General features: G+C 39.6%; 1 protein-coding gene across 1 annotated transcript; it reads right to left on the reverse strand.

Annotated features, from left to right (window-relative positions):
- Window positions 1-464: 464 nt before the first annotated feature.
- Window positions 465-14030, reverse strand: coq8aa (coenzyme Q8A, genome duplicate a). The gene is made up of 17 exons (XM_008312802.3): window positions 13665-14030; window positions 11080-11179; window positions 10622-10695; window positions 10257-10519; window positions 9981-10182; window positions 9729-9795; window positions 7912-7986; window positions 7173-7301; window positions 5831-5916; window positions 5423-5563; window positions 5236-5317; window positions 5067-5160; window positions 4777-4918; window positions 4570-4677; window positions 4421-4486; window positions 4100-4186; window positions 465-3982 (listed from the first exon to the last, which is right to left on the reverse strand). The coding sequence occupies exons 2-17, from the start codon at window positions 11171-11173 to the stop codon at window positions 3683-3685; spliced, it is 2010 nt and encodes a 669-aa protein (XP_008311024.1). The 5' UTR covers window positions 11174-11179; window positions 13665-14030; the 3' UTR covers window positions 465-3682.
- Between the last annotated feature and the right edge of the window lie 800 nt (window positions 14031-14830).

Genomic DNA, 14830 nt, shown 5'->3' on the forward strand with positions numbered 1-14830 from the left:
ACCTTAGAGCAGATAACAACATGTTTTTATTATTAATGTTTGCTGAGGCAGGGCATTAAAAAGTATCATCATTAGTTCCTGCACTGGAAATTAAATCACATATTTAAATAATTAATACATTTTTTTTATTGGCTGTTTTGTTCTGTAGCTCAAGTTCAAGTCAATATCTTAACAACCTCAAAAAACACTTTTCAGAATTTAATTGTACATTGGTTTTTGTTCTGATTGTGTATATATTGTAAAGTGTATGTGTGTGTGTGAAAAGGTAAAGTTAAGTCATCCAGATAATTTATGACTTAGAAGTGATTCTGTAGCAGCAGTGCTGGAGTTTGTTTGCTTCATAGATTTATTGGTTCCTAGATCTGTATTGATTATTCCCTGGGTTTCACTCACTGACTCTGATCTGGAGGGACATATGGACTGTGTGTGCATTTAGTGTTTTTGTTTCTTGGCTAACATTTTGATTTTTATTTTTTTTTTGCATGAATATCAGTGTTTGTGCTCAAAGAAATCAGCACACACAAATGACTGAAGTAAAGGAATATGTGTTGGTATTAAGATTATGGGTTTTTTATAAATAAAAAATGGTCCAGTCATTCAAATATTTGGACAAAGTTTAAGTTCATTTTATGCGTGAACAGGATAGCAGACAGTTTGACTGTGTTTTAGTGCCATATATTGTCAAGTGTAAAATGTTGTTTTGTCACATGCACCCTTAGGTGGAATACATACTAAGAACTGAGTGTCTTGCAGTGACATACTTTGCAAATACAAATACAAGAAAAGTTTTGTTTCCAATTAAAAGTCTTGGTATAGGTGTTGTGTTTGGTGGAGCGCAGACAAAACTGCACCACATCCATGTTTCCATGACAATAATAAAAATAGTCTCATTAACTCCACTGCTAAGTCTATGCTGGAGGTTTGTTTAACTCTTAACAACTGAGCCCAGCATTCCTGAGCTTCCTCTCTCCATATAAGGTCTCTCAGACCAGTGATCCTCACCCACTGTCCCACCTCACCATATACAGTACAGTACAGGGAACAAACTCAGCCACAGTTGAGTTGTCTCCAACTCCAGCTTAGCATCGTACAGTGTCAGAAAACATTTTTGTCAGCAGCACAGTGGACGACTTTTGACAATTCAGAAACAACTTAATGTGACTCAAAGCAGCCTGAGGAAAAAGGAACAACAAACTCCACTCCTGAAAAGTTGGAACCCATGAAACTCAAATCAATCCTTCGGAAACTCAGTTGAATTTTTAACAGCCATAAGGGCAATTAATTATTTTTGTTTGTTTTAGTTTTCTGGCAACACTTTCTGGACAATAACTGATGCACTACCAGCCATAAATCAAATCCAGTCTTAACCAGTTCTGTTGATAATGGGACCTGAACAACCTTTTTTTAATGTATTTTTTATTCTATTTTTTTTCCCTATCATCATTATTTTCTATTCAATTTAAATCAAATTTATGCAGAACAGAAATAATTGAGGTTCATTAAAAGCCATTTCCTTTTGACTGTTTATATGAATAAAATCACAAGAGCACAATCAAATGTTAGATTTTAGTGTTAACTGCTGTATAGACTTGTAAATACATCTGCTTAAAAGCCACTAAAATGGGGGGAGGGGTAATGTATTATCATTCAATATTACATTTAAATAATATAAACAAGACATAGTAGAGCAAGTAAATACAACTTGCTGACAGTGGGAGTGGGAAAAACAGTACACTCACTTTACTGGGAAACCGTCTCCAGCAGATGCAGACTCAGAGTGTGTCGCTGTTGTCTTTGGTCACAGCAGCTGGGAAAATGACAACTGGGGGAGAGAGGAGGGGTGACAGAAAATGGACAGAGTGGAGAAGAGATGGAGACAAAGAGAAACCAGGGACAAATATGAATCACTTCTGACTAAAATGCAAAATGTCAGTAGTTAAAAAAAAAGTTTGACCTTAGTGTCATTTGTGACGTAGATTATAAATAATGGCAGTGAAGTCCTGGAGTTCTGAGGGGCAGGAACCCTGAGAGCAAAAGTCAGAAAGAAGAGAGAAACACAAAAAGAGATTATGAATAGAAAATAAATAAATACAAATTCTTTAAAAATCACTGTATCTGTTCAGTTTCTTTCTTTTTTTGTGTACCACAACCTGCAGAAGCTGTGAAATAAACAATACTGCCCCATACTGGAACATTAGAAGAATTACAGATACATAGTAATATGATAGAAGTATTTGGAAAATACTTTTTTTTTAAGCCAGCAGAAAGCCACACTGCTCAGCTCTGTCCACTGATCTTTTTTTAATTTGCAGAAAGCATTTCTCAGGCTCTGAGTTTGTCCTCTCACTGCAGGCCAGGACATTACTAAATAAGGACAAACCGTCTTTCTCCCCCCTCTGCCTTTTTACCATTTACTCCCATAGTAAATTCTTATTATAGCTTATTTTCCAGGCCATACCTCATATTGTGTACATTAGAGTCATGACACTTGATAAGCACTGAAACACTGACGCACACACCGGTGGAAACACATATAAAAGCAGATCAGACGTGTGCTTGTTAATGGATAAATCTTTATCATGTCTTTCAGGTAAGAATGTGTTTTGATTAGAGCTTCTAGACCAGTGCGTTACTTAGTCCTTACACATCATGAAAATACAGATTATTCACAGAAAAGCAAACTCCACAGGAAGCTGCAGGTATTTTTTTTTTTGTTTTTTTTTTTAGTAAAATTTATGTCATACTGTGTTCACACAGCCTGGATTTATTATCACACCAACCAGGTGACTAAGGATTTCACACACACAGGTGTGAAGTGATCACTGACAGTTTGCCTAATGATCAGGAGGAAACTTCTTTTACATTCAAATATATTTACACAAAGTTCTAAACCTTATATGGGACTTTTGTCACAGGCAAAAAAAAATAAAAAAAATTAATTGAGTTCCCGTTCACTGACCCTGAGATACAAATGTTGGAATAATCCTGTGTTAGACCATAAATCCCAAATAATTTCATCAAACTTTTTTAAAAGTGACAGAAGCAGAGATACTCGTGAGGCAGACAAGTTCAAACTTCTGATTACCATGATGCTTAGAAGTCAAACGGTTCTGACCGATTTCATAATTAAATTCATGAGAGCAGAATAAATATCCATAAGAGAAAAATACATTTTGGCAAAAGGTTTCCTCAGAGTCAGCTTTAAACCCATTGGATTTTGTGCCTTCTTGACATTTTAACTGTTACTTCTTTAATTCATTACGGGACAAACCCTAACTTTCTGGATGATTCTTAGACACAGGGAGTGATTTTGCAAACATTTAAACAAAACACAGCAAAACAAAAAGACAAACAGAAACAACCAAAAATCATGTGGAAAAAAGTTAGAGACCTTTTTTTGAGCATTTAACATTCATATTACATTTTAAAGCTTTTCCCACTTCCTTCCGTCTCCCACATATTTTAATTCCGTCGGCTATGTTCCAACCTGTTGCCACAAACGTTCCCTTTTAGATTTGGCAGCTGTAGATACACACAGTAGAAAGGTCTTTCAAACTCAGGTGAGATATCTGAGATGGAGAAGAAAGGCCTGCGTTCAAAGCTGATTCTATAACCTCAGCTCTGCACTCGTGGTTCTTTTAGACCTCGTCTCCTCCGGCAGCGCCACCTGTCCGTCAAAGCTTTAAACACAGGATTTGGAGGGAGGTGTGCGTCCTTCCCAGTACTTCTGGTACGACGACCAGAACATGTCCTTACAGTTAATCTTTGCGTTCAGCCGTGAACAGATCAGGAAGGAGCCTCCCATCTTGCGGTGCAAAGAGTACGTTTCCTCTGGAGGCGGAGTGAGACGGTGTTTGAGCATCACTGGGATCAGGTTGTGAATTCTCTCTGTGGTGGACTGAGACCCGAAGTCAAAGGACTCTGTGGAGGCAAAGGCTTCGCCGAGGATCATTACTGCGTCCACGTGTGCGTTCTCCATCGCCTGGACGGAGGAAATGAAAATAAATCACTACATCCTAGACACCAAGTGTTGTCGTTCTTGTAAACAGAAAAAAGTATTAAATATAGAAATAAATATGTGTGTGTGTGTGTGTGAGACCTTGGACTCATATCCTGTCAAGAATTTCATCTCAATCGATTTCTTCAGAACTCCCTCACGGTCACCATCCACAGCTGAACGGATGATCTGAAACCACAAAAATCAAGAATGTCATTTTAGTTTTATTTGTTACGAATTTTCCATAAATAAATGGCATAGAAGACGTAGGGATTCAAGGGTTCTTATTTTTCCAGTTCATTATTTTTAACTATCATAAAAAAACATATAAATTAAAAGTAAAATATTATTAATCCTAATAACACAGCTTAGTTAAACCTAGATAATAATAATTACAGACAGACAGGAGCCACGTGTTCTGACCTCTATGTAGAGGTCGGTAAAACTCTGATCAAATCCTCTTGTCGCTCCAAAGTCCAACAGCGCCACCTAAGGAGACAACTCTCACAGTTACAGCAGCACTTCAATCATCAAGGCTAGCACAGTGGTAACGAAGAACAACAACCGCTCACCCTGTGAGTCTGTGGATCGTAGAAGAAGTTGGACCAGTTTGGATCTGTCTGCATGTACCTGAACTCAAAGACCTCCCTGATGCACAATGTCAGGATGTTCTTACAAATCTAGATAAAAAGTAAAAGTATATGTATACACTTAGAAAATCCTTTATTACATTATCCATCGTCCCTAAAGAAAAGAAAGAAGAAAAAAAAAAGTTGTACCTCATTTTTCAGCTCCTGTGTGAGGCCCTCAGTTTTGTCCAGAGGAAACCCAGGCACAAGTGCTGTAGTGAGGACATGTTTGTTGCTCAGCTCTTCTATCACCTCTGGTACGTAGAAGAACGGATGGTCCTTCAGCAGCTCCCTGGACACAAACAGTCGAGTTAAAGAGTTACTGAATGTATACTCGAGCTAAAACAATCACTAAAACACAACTTCTGAAACGCAGTGGACAATCAAATATGTGAAAAAACAAAAATCTAATCTGAATGTCAATATTTGATATAGATTACCTGAACTTTTTTGCACACTTTGCTTCTCTGATGTAATCACACTCCAGCGCCAGCTCTTTCCTCATCACGTGTATTAAATGCTCTGGAAACAAACCTTACGAAGGAAGAAGTGTGAGAAGAGTTATGGCCAGATTAAGGTTATTGTACGAAGGCTTTTGGTCGTCCGTACCTTCAGGCAAAGCATTGCTCATGCTCAGCACCGTCATCAGGTTGTTGACATCGCTGTTGATACTCTGAGCCACTCCAGGATACTGTTACGTGTGTACAGAAACAAAGATGACCAAACATCAAATCATATTTCAGTCGTGTTAAAACAAAACCAAGAAGAATTTCTCCTGCTTAACTGAACTGTTCACCTGTATTTTCATGGCTACTTCTTTGCCGTCCTTCATTCTGGCCAAGTGAACCTGACCGATGGACGCTGCAGCGAACGGACGCTCCTCAAAAAACTCCAGCTTGTCTTTCCAGTTAGGACCCAAGTCACTGTTCAACGCTTTCTGGAGTCAAAAACAAAAGTTTATTAAATGTCTAAAAATATAGTAGGAGGTTTTGTTTGAAGAAGCTAATGAGACAACTATTATGTGGGAGAAGAAGAAAAATAATAAAATGAAGAAGAGGAAAAGAAGAAGAAGAGGGAGGAGGAAAAGAGGGAAAAGCAGAAGGAGGAAGAGGAAGAATGAGCAAAAAGAGAAGAGGGGAAAAAGGGAAGGAGGTAATAACAGTAAAAATGATCTGGGGTCTGTAAGGAGAATAAAGTTCCTTACCGTCATTTGCTTGATGGGCATGAAGTCAGCGCTCTGTCTTACACGCTCGAAAATCTTAGCGAGTTGTGGGTTGATGAAGGCATCGTCTGAAACACAAACACACACCGTGGTGTGATTAACACTGGACAGAGACACCGATCTGTAACACATCCTGAACTGTAAATATTTAAAATGTGTCTTTTAATGACATGTTAACTCCAGTTGTACACAACTGTGCCACATGCGTTGGTTTGTAGTTAGATGATAATCATATACCTGTGTTGACTTTCTTGTCTTTTCAAACCTTTGTGCAGCCATGACTTTAATTCCCAGTGTCTTTCAATTTAAATGAGATTAAAGTTAAGGCTGATTAAATTCTAGGATTAGTTAGTGTCAAAACTTCAGCTTCAACTATTTGGCAGCCATACGGTTTGATTTTTCTGGCCTGCGATTAAAGGATTCGTGTCATAAAAATAATCATCGCTTTTAAAGTTCTGATCCCTCAAGGTTAGCACTATTTTGGACCGCACTAAAGGTTAGAATGAGTGGATTTGCAGTCATGTGGCCAGAAACGGCACCTCTGTTATGACATAAATGTCACCAGGGTGCAAAGACAAATGCAGTGACATCTAGTTTCCAGATGTTTCGCAGTCCGTTTATATTTAGAAGGTACAGCTTTGTAAATAACAGCAGTAGAGCCTTGACTGAACGTCGAACCGCTGGAGTATTTTCTACAGCAGTTTGACATCTAGTATAAGGTTTTTCATGTACTTTGTAATGTGTAATTACTTTGTTCATTTCATCATGTACACTGTACTGCCTGTCAAGTTTGACCTGGCCATGCTTCACAAGCCAAAGGACAGAGTTCACGGGCCAAGGTCAGGCAGGGAGGACAAACAACAGCCAAAAATAATGAAGTGTTTAGTACCGTTACCCAACACTGACTGTGAAGAAGCTGCTCCAGGAGGCCTACAGACACCGCTAACCTTTTGCTCTGTCGGTTTCTATCCTTTACATTGGAACACACACTTCAGATAACATACATGTCTGTGCCAAAGATAATACCACAGACTTTCTACAGCATAAATATTCATAAAAAAAACCTTCCAGAATTTCAGTGTGCTAACCATGGATTCAATGTATAGGGACAGTTTGAAAAGTGCAGATGGTGATGTGTGTCATCCACATTTGGTGAGACCAACATTTGTGTGGGTTTTTGTTGGACGGATCCCACCATAACGTTACATAAAAAATACATAATTTCATTTCAAATGTTATGTGTACAGGGTCCTTGCATTGTTTCACACATATATACAGTACATCTATATATAGACATACATATTTGTATATATTTGTCAAGTACCTTGAATGCTGAGCATCTGTCCAAGTTTTAGTGCCGCTCCTCTGACCTTGCACAGAGTCCTGACAATACGCTCAGCATTAGCCTCGGACAAAAACGGGCTGGAGTCCAGAACTGCCTTCTTATTTTCACCTGCAGTGACACAAACCAGACACAAGGGTGACTTTTAAATGCAGTATGAAATCAATATTTGTTTGTGTGTAAAACTCTAGGTGTGAATTGTTGTGCCCATGTGTGTCAGTAGGTCACTGGGGTAATGTTGTTAAATGCAACTGCTGCTGCGTTTTGACAGATTTAGGCCAGAAACATACTAAAAAGAGTGCCTTCAGTGAGCCTGCTGGATTAAGACGTGACAACAAAGTGACACACTAACACCATGAATGACGCGCTGCGTCAGATTAGCTGCGTTGGGAGATTAGCGGCATCACAGTTCAGACCAGCGAGGGAGAGAGCTGGTGGAACAACATATTTTCTGCACTCAGCTTCATTAAAAATGTCTGGAGCGTGTGCAGACAAGTATGGAGGCTCGGCACTGGGAGCAGAGTTCTGTACAAAAGAAGGGAAGTTGCAAAACCTCTATGATTGTACAATGTTCCACAGAGCGACACAGGAGAGGACGGTTTCTGAACGGTCTTACAACAGTTACAGGACATGACATCACCTTTGATCACCATCTCCAACCGTACCATAACAATTGTCAAGTTAAAAAGTATAAATCGCTGTTTACATTTGACTTATTTACCTGCCATACCACTGTGTCGAATTGTCTTCTTGGCAACTTCAGCCAGAGCGCCGATGCCCAACCCGACAGCGAGGCCTATAAGAGAAACAAATAGGAGACACATATAGATGTGGAAAAGAATATAAATATACGTCAATATAAATGTATACGTATACATACAAATAAGGACCTCTAAAAACATATTTATTTGTTTATATCAAAGCTCATGCAGGTTGGTGGATGGAATGGTATATTTAACAAAAGAAAGGAACGTTTTTGAAACTGTGTGTGTTTTAGTTTAGAACATTACATCATTGATATGACATAATCAGTCATCAACTTATGAACCAGCTGAACACACAGACACAGTGTGTTCAAAACAGATCGGTATGCTGTATGCTCAGGGTGATAAAATGTTCTGCTCCAACCACAAGTGTCTGTCCATCATTTCAACATCTTCAGTCTGTTAAGTTCACTTCAGTTTCACTTCAGATTTGTACAAAACAAACCTGAAAAGAGAGAGTTGCACTGCTTTGCCGTGATCATCAATAAAACCACTGAAGGGGAGGAAAAGCTTAGCAACAGCAAGAAGTGTGGGCTATACTCTCTGCTGTTGCTAGGACACGTGCAAATAGACTCGGTGTGTGCGGACATTAGTCTGTTTTCCTCTTTTCTGAACTGACGCTGCCTAAGTCTGAACTCTCAACTCTTGGCTTTGAACGCAAACATGACCAGGTGAAAATACACGCCGTCACCTTCCTCAATAAATAAAACGGGACAGTGAAGGACAGAGCGAGGCAACATTCCTCCACCCCCCTCTCCGTTTCAACACCTTCCTCATGTTACTGCTGTCAACATGCTGAATCAACTTTGCTCTGCCTTCTGCGTCTCACTGTAACTGGTGGAACATCTGATAAGCCAGGCCTTTACTGAGCAACAAGTAGAGCACACTTGTGTTTGCAGTGGAGCTGATGATTTATCAGAGATTCTGTTCAGGGTTTACTTTCAACCACAGTTTATATCCTCACTCTGTGCTAGTGAGTCGAGTCTCTCTAGGATTTTTTTTACTACCTGTTAACTGAGGCCTCGTCCATTTGGTATGAAGCTACAAACTACGAGTGTAAAAATATCTCTTCAGACCAAAGCCACATCTGAGGCTGAGCTTTTTACTGTATGATCATTTTGGACAGTTACTGTTACTACTAAAAGTAAACTCCAATACGTACAGTCAAGGTTTGTCATATGGACTGCTGTAAAACAACAACTGTGTTGATTACCTGGTTTGGTATTTTTAATTATCAGGCAACATGTTCAGATATACTGTATGACAGTAGATTTCAAACCAAGCTGTCCTTTTTAGTCCATACTTACCCACACTGACCCTATGAGATCAGTCATTAACACTATCTGCCTTTGACCCCATTTCCCTGTTTATCTGGAGCTCCAGGGTGTGACACTCAACATTCATTCTCATACGTGTGTGTGTGTGTGTATTTAAGGATATATTCTTCAGACATCGTATCAGCGTATCCTTCGAGAAGGTCTTTGGAATGACAGTGACACCAACAGGGTGACACCAACCACCCACAATCAGATTATGAGCAGATTGTGGGTGGTCACAGTCAGACACTGGATTACAAGGATAATAGGTTTCCAGACAGGAACCCATTATTGTCTAAGTAGTAGTATAAGTTGGTTCAAGACATAAAAATAAAAAAAATAAAGCAGGACCAAAAGATCGTTTCAAATTTTTTTGTTTGAAATTCACTGGGGAGTTCAGCAATTTTTCACTGAATTATATAAATCCTTACAGACACCAGAGAAAAACATATTTTTACCTCCAAAGTTGGCCAGTCTGCTGATCCGGGTCACGGGCACTTTCCTCTCTCTGGCTCTTTCACTCAACTGGGAACAAGACAACAACAAAAGAGATGATTCTATTTCATAGTAGTAATTTAGAAAAGTAAATGTAGTAAATATACGTTTTCTTTCATTAAATAAGAATCCATATATAATTTAAAATATAAGACTTGAATTTGTCAAACTTTAATATACATGTCTGTACATTAGTGTTCAGAAATATTTATCACCATCTGTTTGTGTGGTTTGCTGTCAGCCGTTTTCCTCTGTCGTGCTTTCTCAATGTCCTCGGCCGTCAGACCTCCAACAGTGGACGGGTCCTGATGATAGCTCCTGGTCTGTGTGCCAGGTCGTTGGCAGTCGGCTGTGGGTTGGCCCCACACCCGACTTATCAGACTGTGGTTGTGGAGCTGATGGTGACCGAAAGTGTGTCTGCGACAAGCAAAACAAAATGGATTAATAATGTGCATTTCTACTCTGATACACCAGTAAAGAATCATCTGTACCTGGCATCCAGGTGAAAAGATCTGGAGTCTCCGCCAAACTGCTTGCTCGGATCTTTGTATCCTTGGAACACAGACTGTTTTCCATTTACGTGACCTGTTCCTGCTGCCACACTGTGATCTCCATACATCTCCATATTTTCTAAATGACCATCTTTAAAGTCCACACCTTCTTCCCTAAACTCTGAAGTTGAGAACGCATTGTCGTCCTGGGGGAAGTCAAATTCTGACTCTGAGGAGGACGTTTGCTGCTGACCAGACATTTCCTGTAAAAACAGAAATACACAAATGAAAAAAAAGTGTTTCATCATGTTGCTTCAAACAGCCCGTGTCGTTTTCAGTAATAATTTCACAGTATCTCCACAGACCTGCATCTTCGTGAAGGCCACAGAGATGCCTTGCTCTGCAGCCGTCTGAAACGCAGCACCAATGCCTGCAACTCCTGGTTTGAAAATACAACAGATCGAGTAAAACCACAAAGCTCTTCAGTTTTTTTTAAATCATGAAAACAAAATTACGTGTATGCACAAAACGTACAATCATAAAGGTTAGGCTAAACCTGATAGGACAAATTATGTCAGACACTGATAGAGAATGAAACCCTGCACCCTGGTGGACACTGCTAAGACTCTTTAAATTAAATAGCAATAATTCATCACAACTTAATCAACACATAAGCAAAAACAGATTTCACAAGAAAAACATGTGTTAATTATTTCAGCTCATACTGTGATGACCAGGAGTTGTTTACAGTCAAAAACACATTTTGATGATCAAACTAACACAAACAATATTTTAGTAAATTGGTTGTTTTTATCATATTTACCTGTGCCACTGCGCATAGCGTTTGCCTGAGTCTCCACAACTGCCTGGCTCAACTTGGTCAGGCCTCGCATTAGTAACATCATATCACCTGCCATGATGGTCTGCAGACAGAGCGAGAAGAGAATGTTATCACAAGTCCAGTGTTTGAATGTCCAGTCAGTGACAAAGAAACGCAGGCGGAGCTGCTCATCAGAAACAGACACTCAAAACAATCATCCCAGCTGTCACATCTTAAGATAACTTTAATACCTGGGATAGAATTACTGCTGACCTTATTTTGTCTGTGTTCACGCACATCGACACAAGTAAAGGCGAGTGAGGGGTCTGGGGGGGGAGGGGGTGCATGCACATTGATAAAAGGTACAGTGCACTCAGAATTGGAACCGAAAATATCACTGAAAACTGGGGAGTTGACGAGCAGTTGGCCCCTGTCTGTTCCAGCTATTTTTGAGCACGTGTTTGGTTCAGGCACAAGGTCAGCTGACACACAGAACCTCTCGCCATTACACTCTATAAGTGACTGTGCTAGCTGTAAGACGGTTTTCTATTAATGTCCTATTAATATTGTTCCATCTATTTCCAGTGATTACAACGCTGGTCATTTTCTACATGCATTTATAACAACATCCTACAGGTGGCACGATAACAGTAGAGCTTTAAACTATGTAATTACCTCAACATAGGCCCACTAACCTTTTAGTTACATAACAGATTGGGTCACGTTTTTCTATTTACATTTGTGTGTGACTGCAGGTACTGATGGTGCAAGAAAACACACATCCTGGTCCTGGAATCAGGTCAGAGGGGAAATAGCATTGCTGTAAGAGTTAAAGTAACAAGGGAGTGTCTGTGTACAGTGTACTGGTCCATGCATGCATACAAACATAAACATGCAGAAAGAGACACCAAGTGGGTCATCTGCATGTCCTGAGATTGCTCAGTTTTTCAAAAAAAAGAAAGAAAAGAGAAGTGGGCAAAAACCAAAGACAAACATCTCATTGTCATCAACTTGGAAATTTCTCCTGTCAGTGTGGACGTGAGGCTTTCCCTGGTGCCAAGCCGCCTCTGTATCAGTCAGAAGAGCTCCACCAACAGAAACAGTCCAGACCATCATCCGCTATTATTACAGCTACCATTTTGTGGAGAATTACCAGCTAGCCATAGACACACACATACATCTACACTTAAGCCTCAGCTGTTGTCTTTTGGCTGCGTCTCTACACACACGCTGTTGACTCACTGCTTTGGGAATAGCCAGAGTATGGACTGCTGTTTGAATCAGCTCATGGTTTACTGGGTAATCGCTGTCATCCTCTGTCCTTGACTGGTGATCCAGCAGCAAAAACCAGAAAATAATCCCTGTAGCTGAGCAGTGGTGAATCACTGGGGCCACAGTGTCATCAACACCATTAGAGAAACGTGACTGAAATCATGTTTTCAGCTCCACTCACGTCAGCTCTGAACCTGAGAGCTACAATACTGCAATAAGCATGTGGTATAAAGATGTAGTATTATCAATACTAAAATCAATTATAAAAAAAAGACTTTTCTGATAGGTACCTACATGTACATAAGTGAACTAAAGTAAACCTTTTACATTTTTACATTTACTTTTATATTATTTAATAGTGAACCCTAAAAATCACCATCAAATGTGCATAATATTTTAGTCTTTATTGTCTCTTTGTAAATATTGACATCTTTAATAACCTTATCAATTTGGCAATATGTCAATATTCATACCAAGGTCTTGCAGTTTATGTCTGATACACACTGATAACCTCAAACACACTGTTCTTGCCCTGTTCTACTTTCTTGTCACTTATTGACTGTTATTTTCTAGATAAGGTTGTGTTTGACAACGGAGTTATTTAGGACAAAACACATTCTTGCACCACACCTTTTACACTATTTTCGTATGAAAAGAAAAACAAGGTGATAATGATAAGAAAATAATAATATTGTTATTATTGTAAAGGTCATTAATGAATTTGATGGATTTTTTTAAAGAAGAAAATAGCCCGAGACACCTTATTTTTGCTCTATTAATCCCATAAGGGTTTACTGGCTGAACACACCATGGCTGGGATTCAATCCAGCAACTTTCCATTCACAAGTCCAATCCTTTAACTCGGCGCCTATATGCGTGGAAGTGAAAGGTCTAATTGTTAAAAATTAGATATTATTGATTGCTCTAATATCTGAAAATCAAAGCTAACGGCTCGATTCAAATCATTTTCTTCCCCGTGGGCGAAGAAAAAAAAACAAGAACATGCCACGCTGCTATACTGACATTACCGAAGTCGCCATTGCAGCTGCTTCAAACCAATGACACTGACAAGGTTATTGAAATAATAATAAATAAATAAATTAACATCAGCTAAGCTGTCGATGCTACAAATGAAGCAAAAATGTGGATGGAGTTTGCAGAAGTGACAGAGAGGAAGCACAGACGCTGCAAAGGACTTGACTTCTTCGGACAAGATGTGCTCGTGTTTGTGGCTAAAGGCTAAACAACAACAAAAAAAGACCGTTTCCTACACAATCTGCATAATTAAGAATATAAAAGCAAAGTCTTAGACTCACCTGCAGCTGCGGAGCAGCGTCCCTGCTGCTATGAACTGCGTGCACGGACGAGGTGAATAATACTGGCCGAGTCAAAGCTACCAAACTTTATTTAGAGGTTTAGCTGCACGTTTACTTCGAGGTTCCGCCTCCTCCTCCTGCAGCTGCAGCACGGTGTTCGGTAACAAGTGAATGTGTTTACGTGTCGTTTCCCTGCCGTTTCTGCTGCTGTTTCTGCAGCACGCCGTGCGTATAATCTGCTTGATCTGCGTCTTTCTCTCCGCGGCGAGGTCAAGGTGTATTTACCAACTTCATAACACACAGACCAATGTTGACACAACACGCTCCCACTGCTGCTTCTTCTTACTGCAGTGGGGGTTTAACTAAAACTGTGCTGCTGCATTACTGCCATCTTCTGTCGCCCGTCGCCACTTACAACAACAGCGTCCACAACAGTTTCATAACAACTAAACATGAAATTAAACATATTATGAATAAAACCAAATTCCGGATAGGACGTTACTATTTAGCTGTATTTTGTGACCATTTTGGAGCATCGGCAGGCAAGGAGTTCTCTTAACCAAAGCATACAATATTATGCATTTATATAGTAAAACTCCATATCTGTGAAATTTCATTTAAACGGACTCTAAATATTTTTATATTTTCCAAAGGAAAAGAAGCGCTTCAGCGCTTCAGCGTTTGTTGTGGTCGGCCCCTGCTGTTATTTCGCTCTTCTTTGTCTAACTCTCTTTCTTGTTTCGTTTTTTTTTCTCCTCTCTATTTTCCAATGGGTTTTAAGCAACTCCATTTCTGAAAATGCAGATTTAAATCATTTTTGTAAAGCATATATTAAAAAAAAATGTTTCCCTGGGGATCATTCTCAAATGCAAATTTTTGCTCACCATTCCGCTGCTGCTATTGGCTCGTTTTGTACTTTGACAGGAGGTGAGGTCAGAAGACGCCATCTGATTGGTGTGTTACAAACGAAAACAACACACACGCGTGCGTTGCATAACAGCTTGTCAGGCTACAATGCTGCTGCAATAAGAGTCACTTCAACAAGGACAAGTGACAAAGAAGATGTGGCAATAACTGGTATAAAAAGAACAGATGATAGAAACACACTGACGTCGTAGAATGCCCTCCTGGACCCTGGAGATTTAGAGAGCATTAGGTGCAGTTTT

Source organism: Cynoglossus semilaevis, chromosome 7, assembly GCF_000523025.1.
Source record: "Cynoglossus semilaevis isolate Cse_v1.0 chromosome 7, Cse_v1.0, whole genome shotgun sequence".
Classification (NCBI taxonomy): Eukaryota; Metazoa; Chordata; class Actinopteri; order Pleuronectiformes; family Cynoglossidae; genus Cynoglossus; species Cynoglossus semilaevis.

What these genes read in the sequence shown, in the direction of transcription:
- coq8aa (XM_008312802.3), bottom strand. Translation starts at nt 11,173, where the DNA reads ATGGCAGGTGATATGATGTTACTAATGCGAGGCCTGACCAAGTTGAGC. An exon ending in AAGTAGCCATGAAAATACAG is followed by an intron (nt 5,318 to 5,422) that starts GTGAACAGTTCA and finishes CACACGTAACAG; the next exon opens with TATCCTGGAGTGGCTCAGAG. An exon ending in CACAGGAGCTGAAAAATGAG is followed by an intron (nt 4,678 to 4,776) that starts GTACAACTTTTT and finishes CTTTTTATCTAG; the next exon opens with ATTTGTAAGAACATCCTGAC.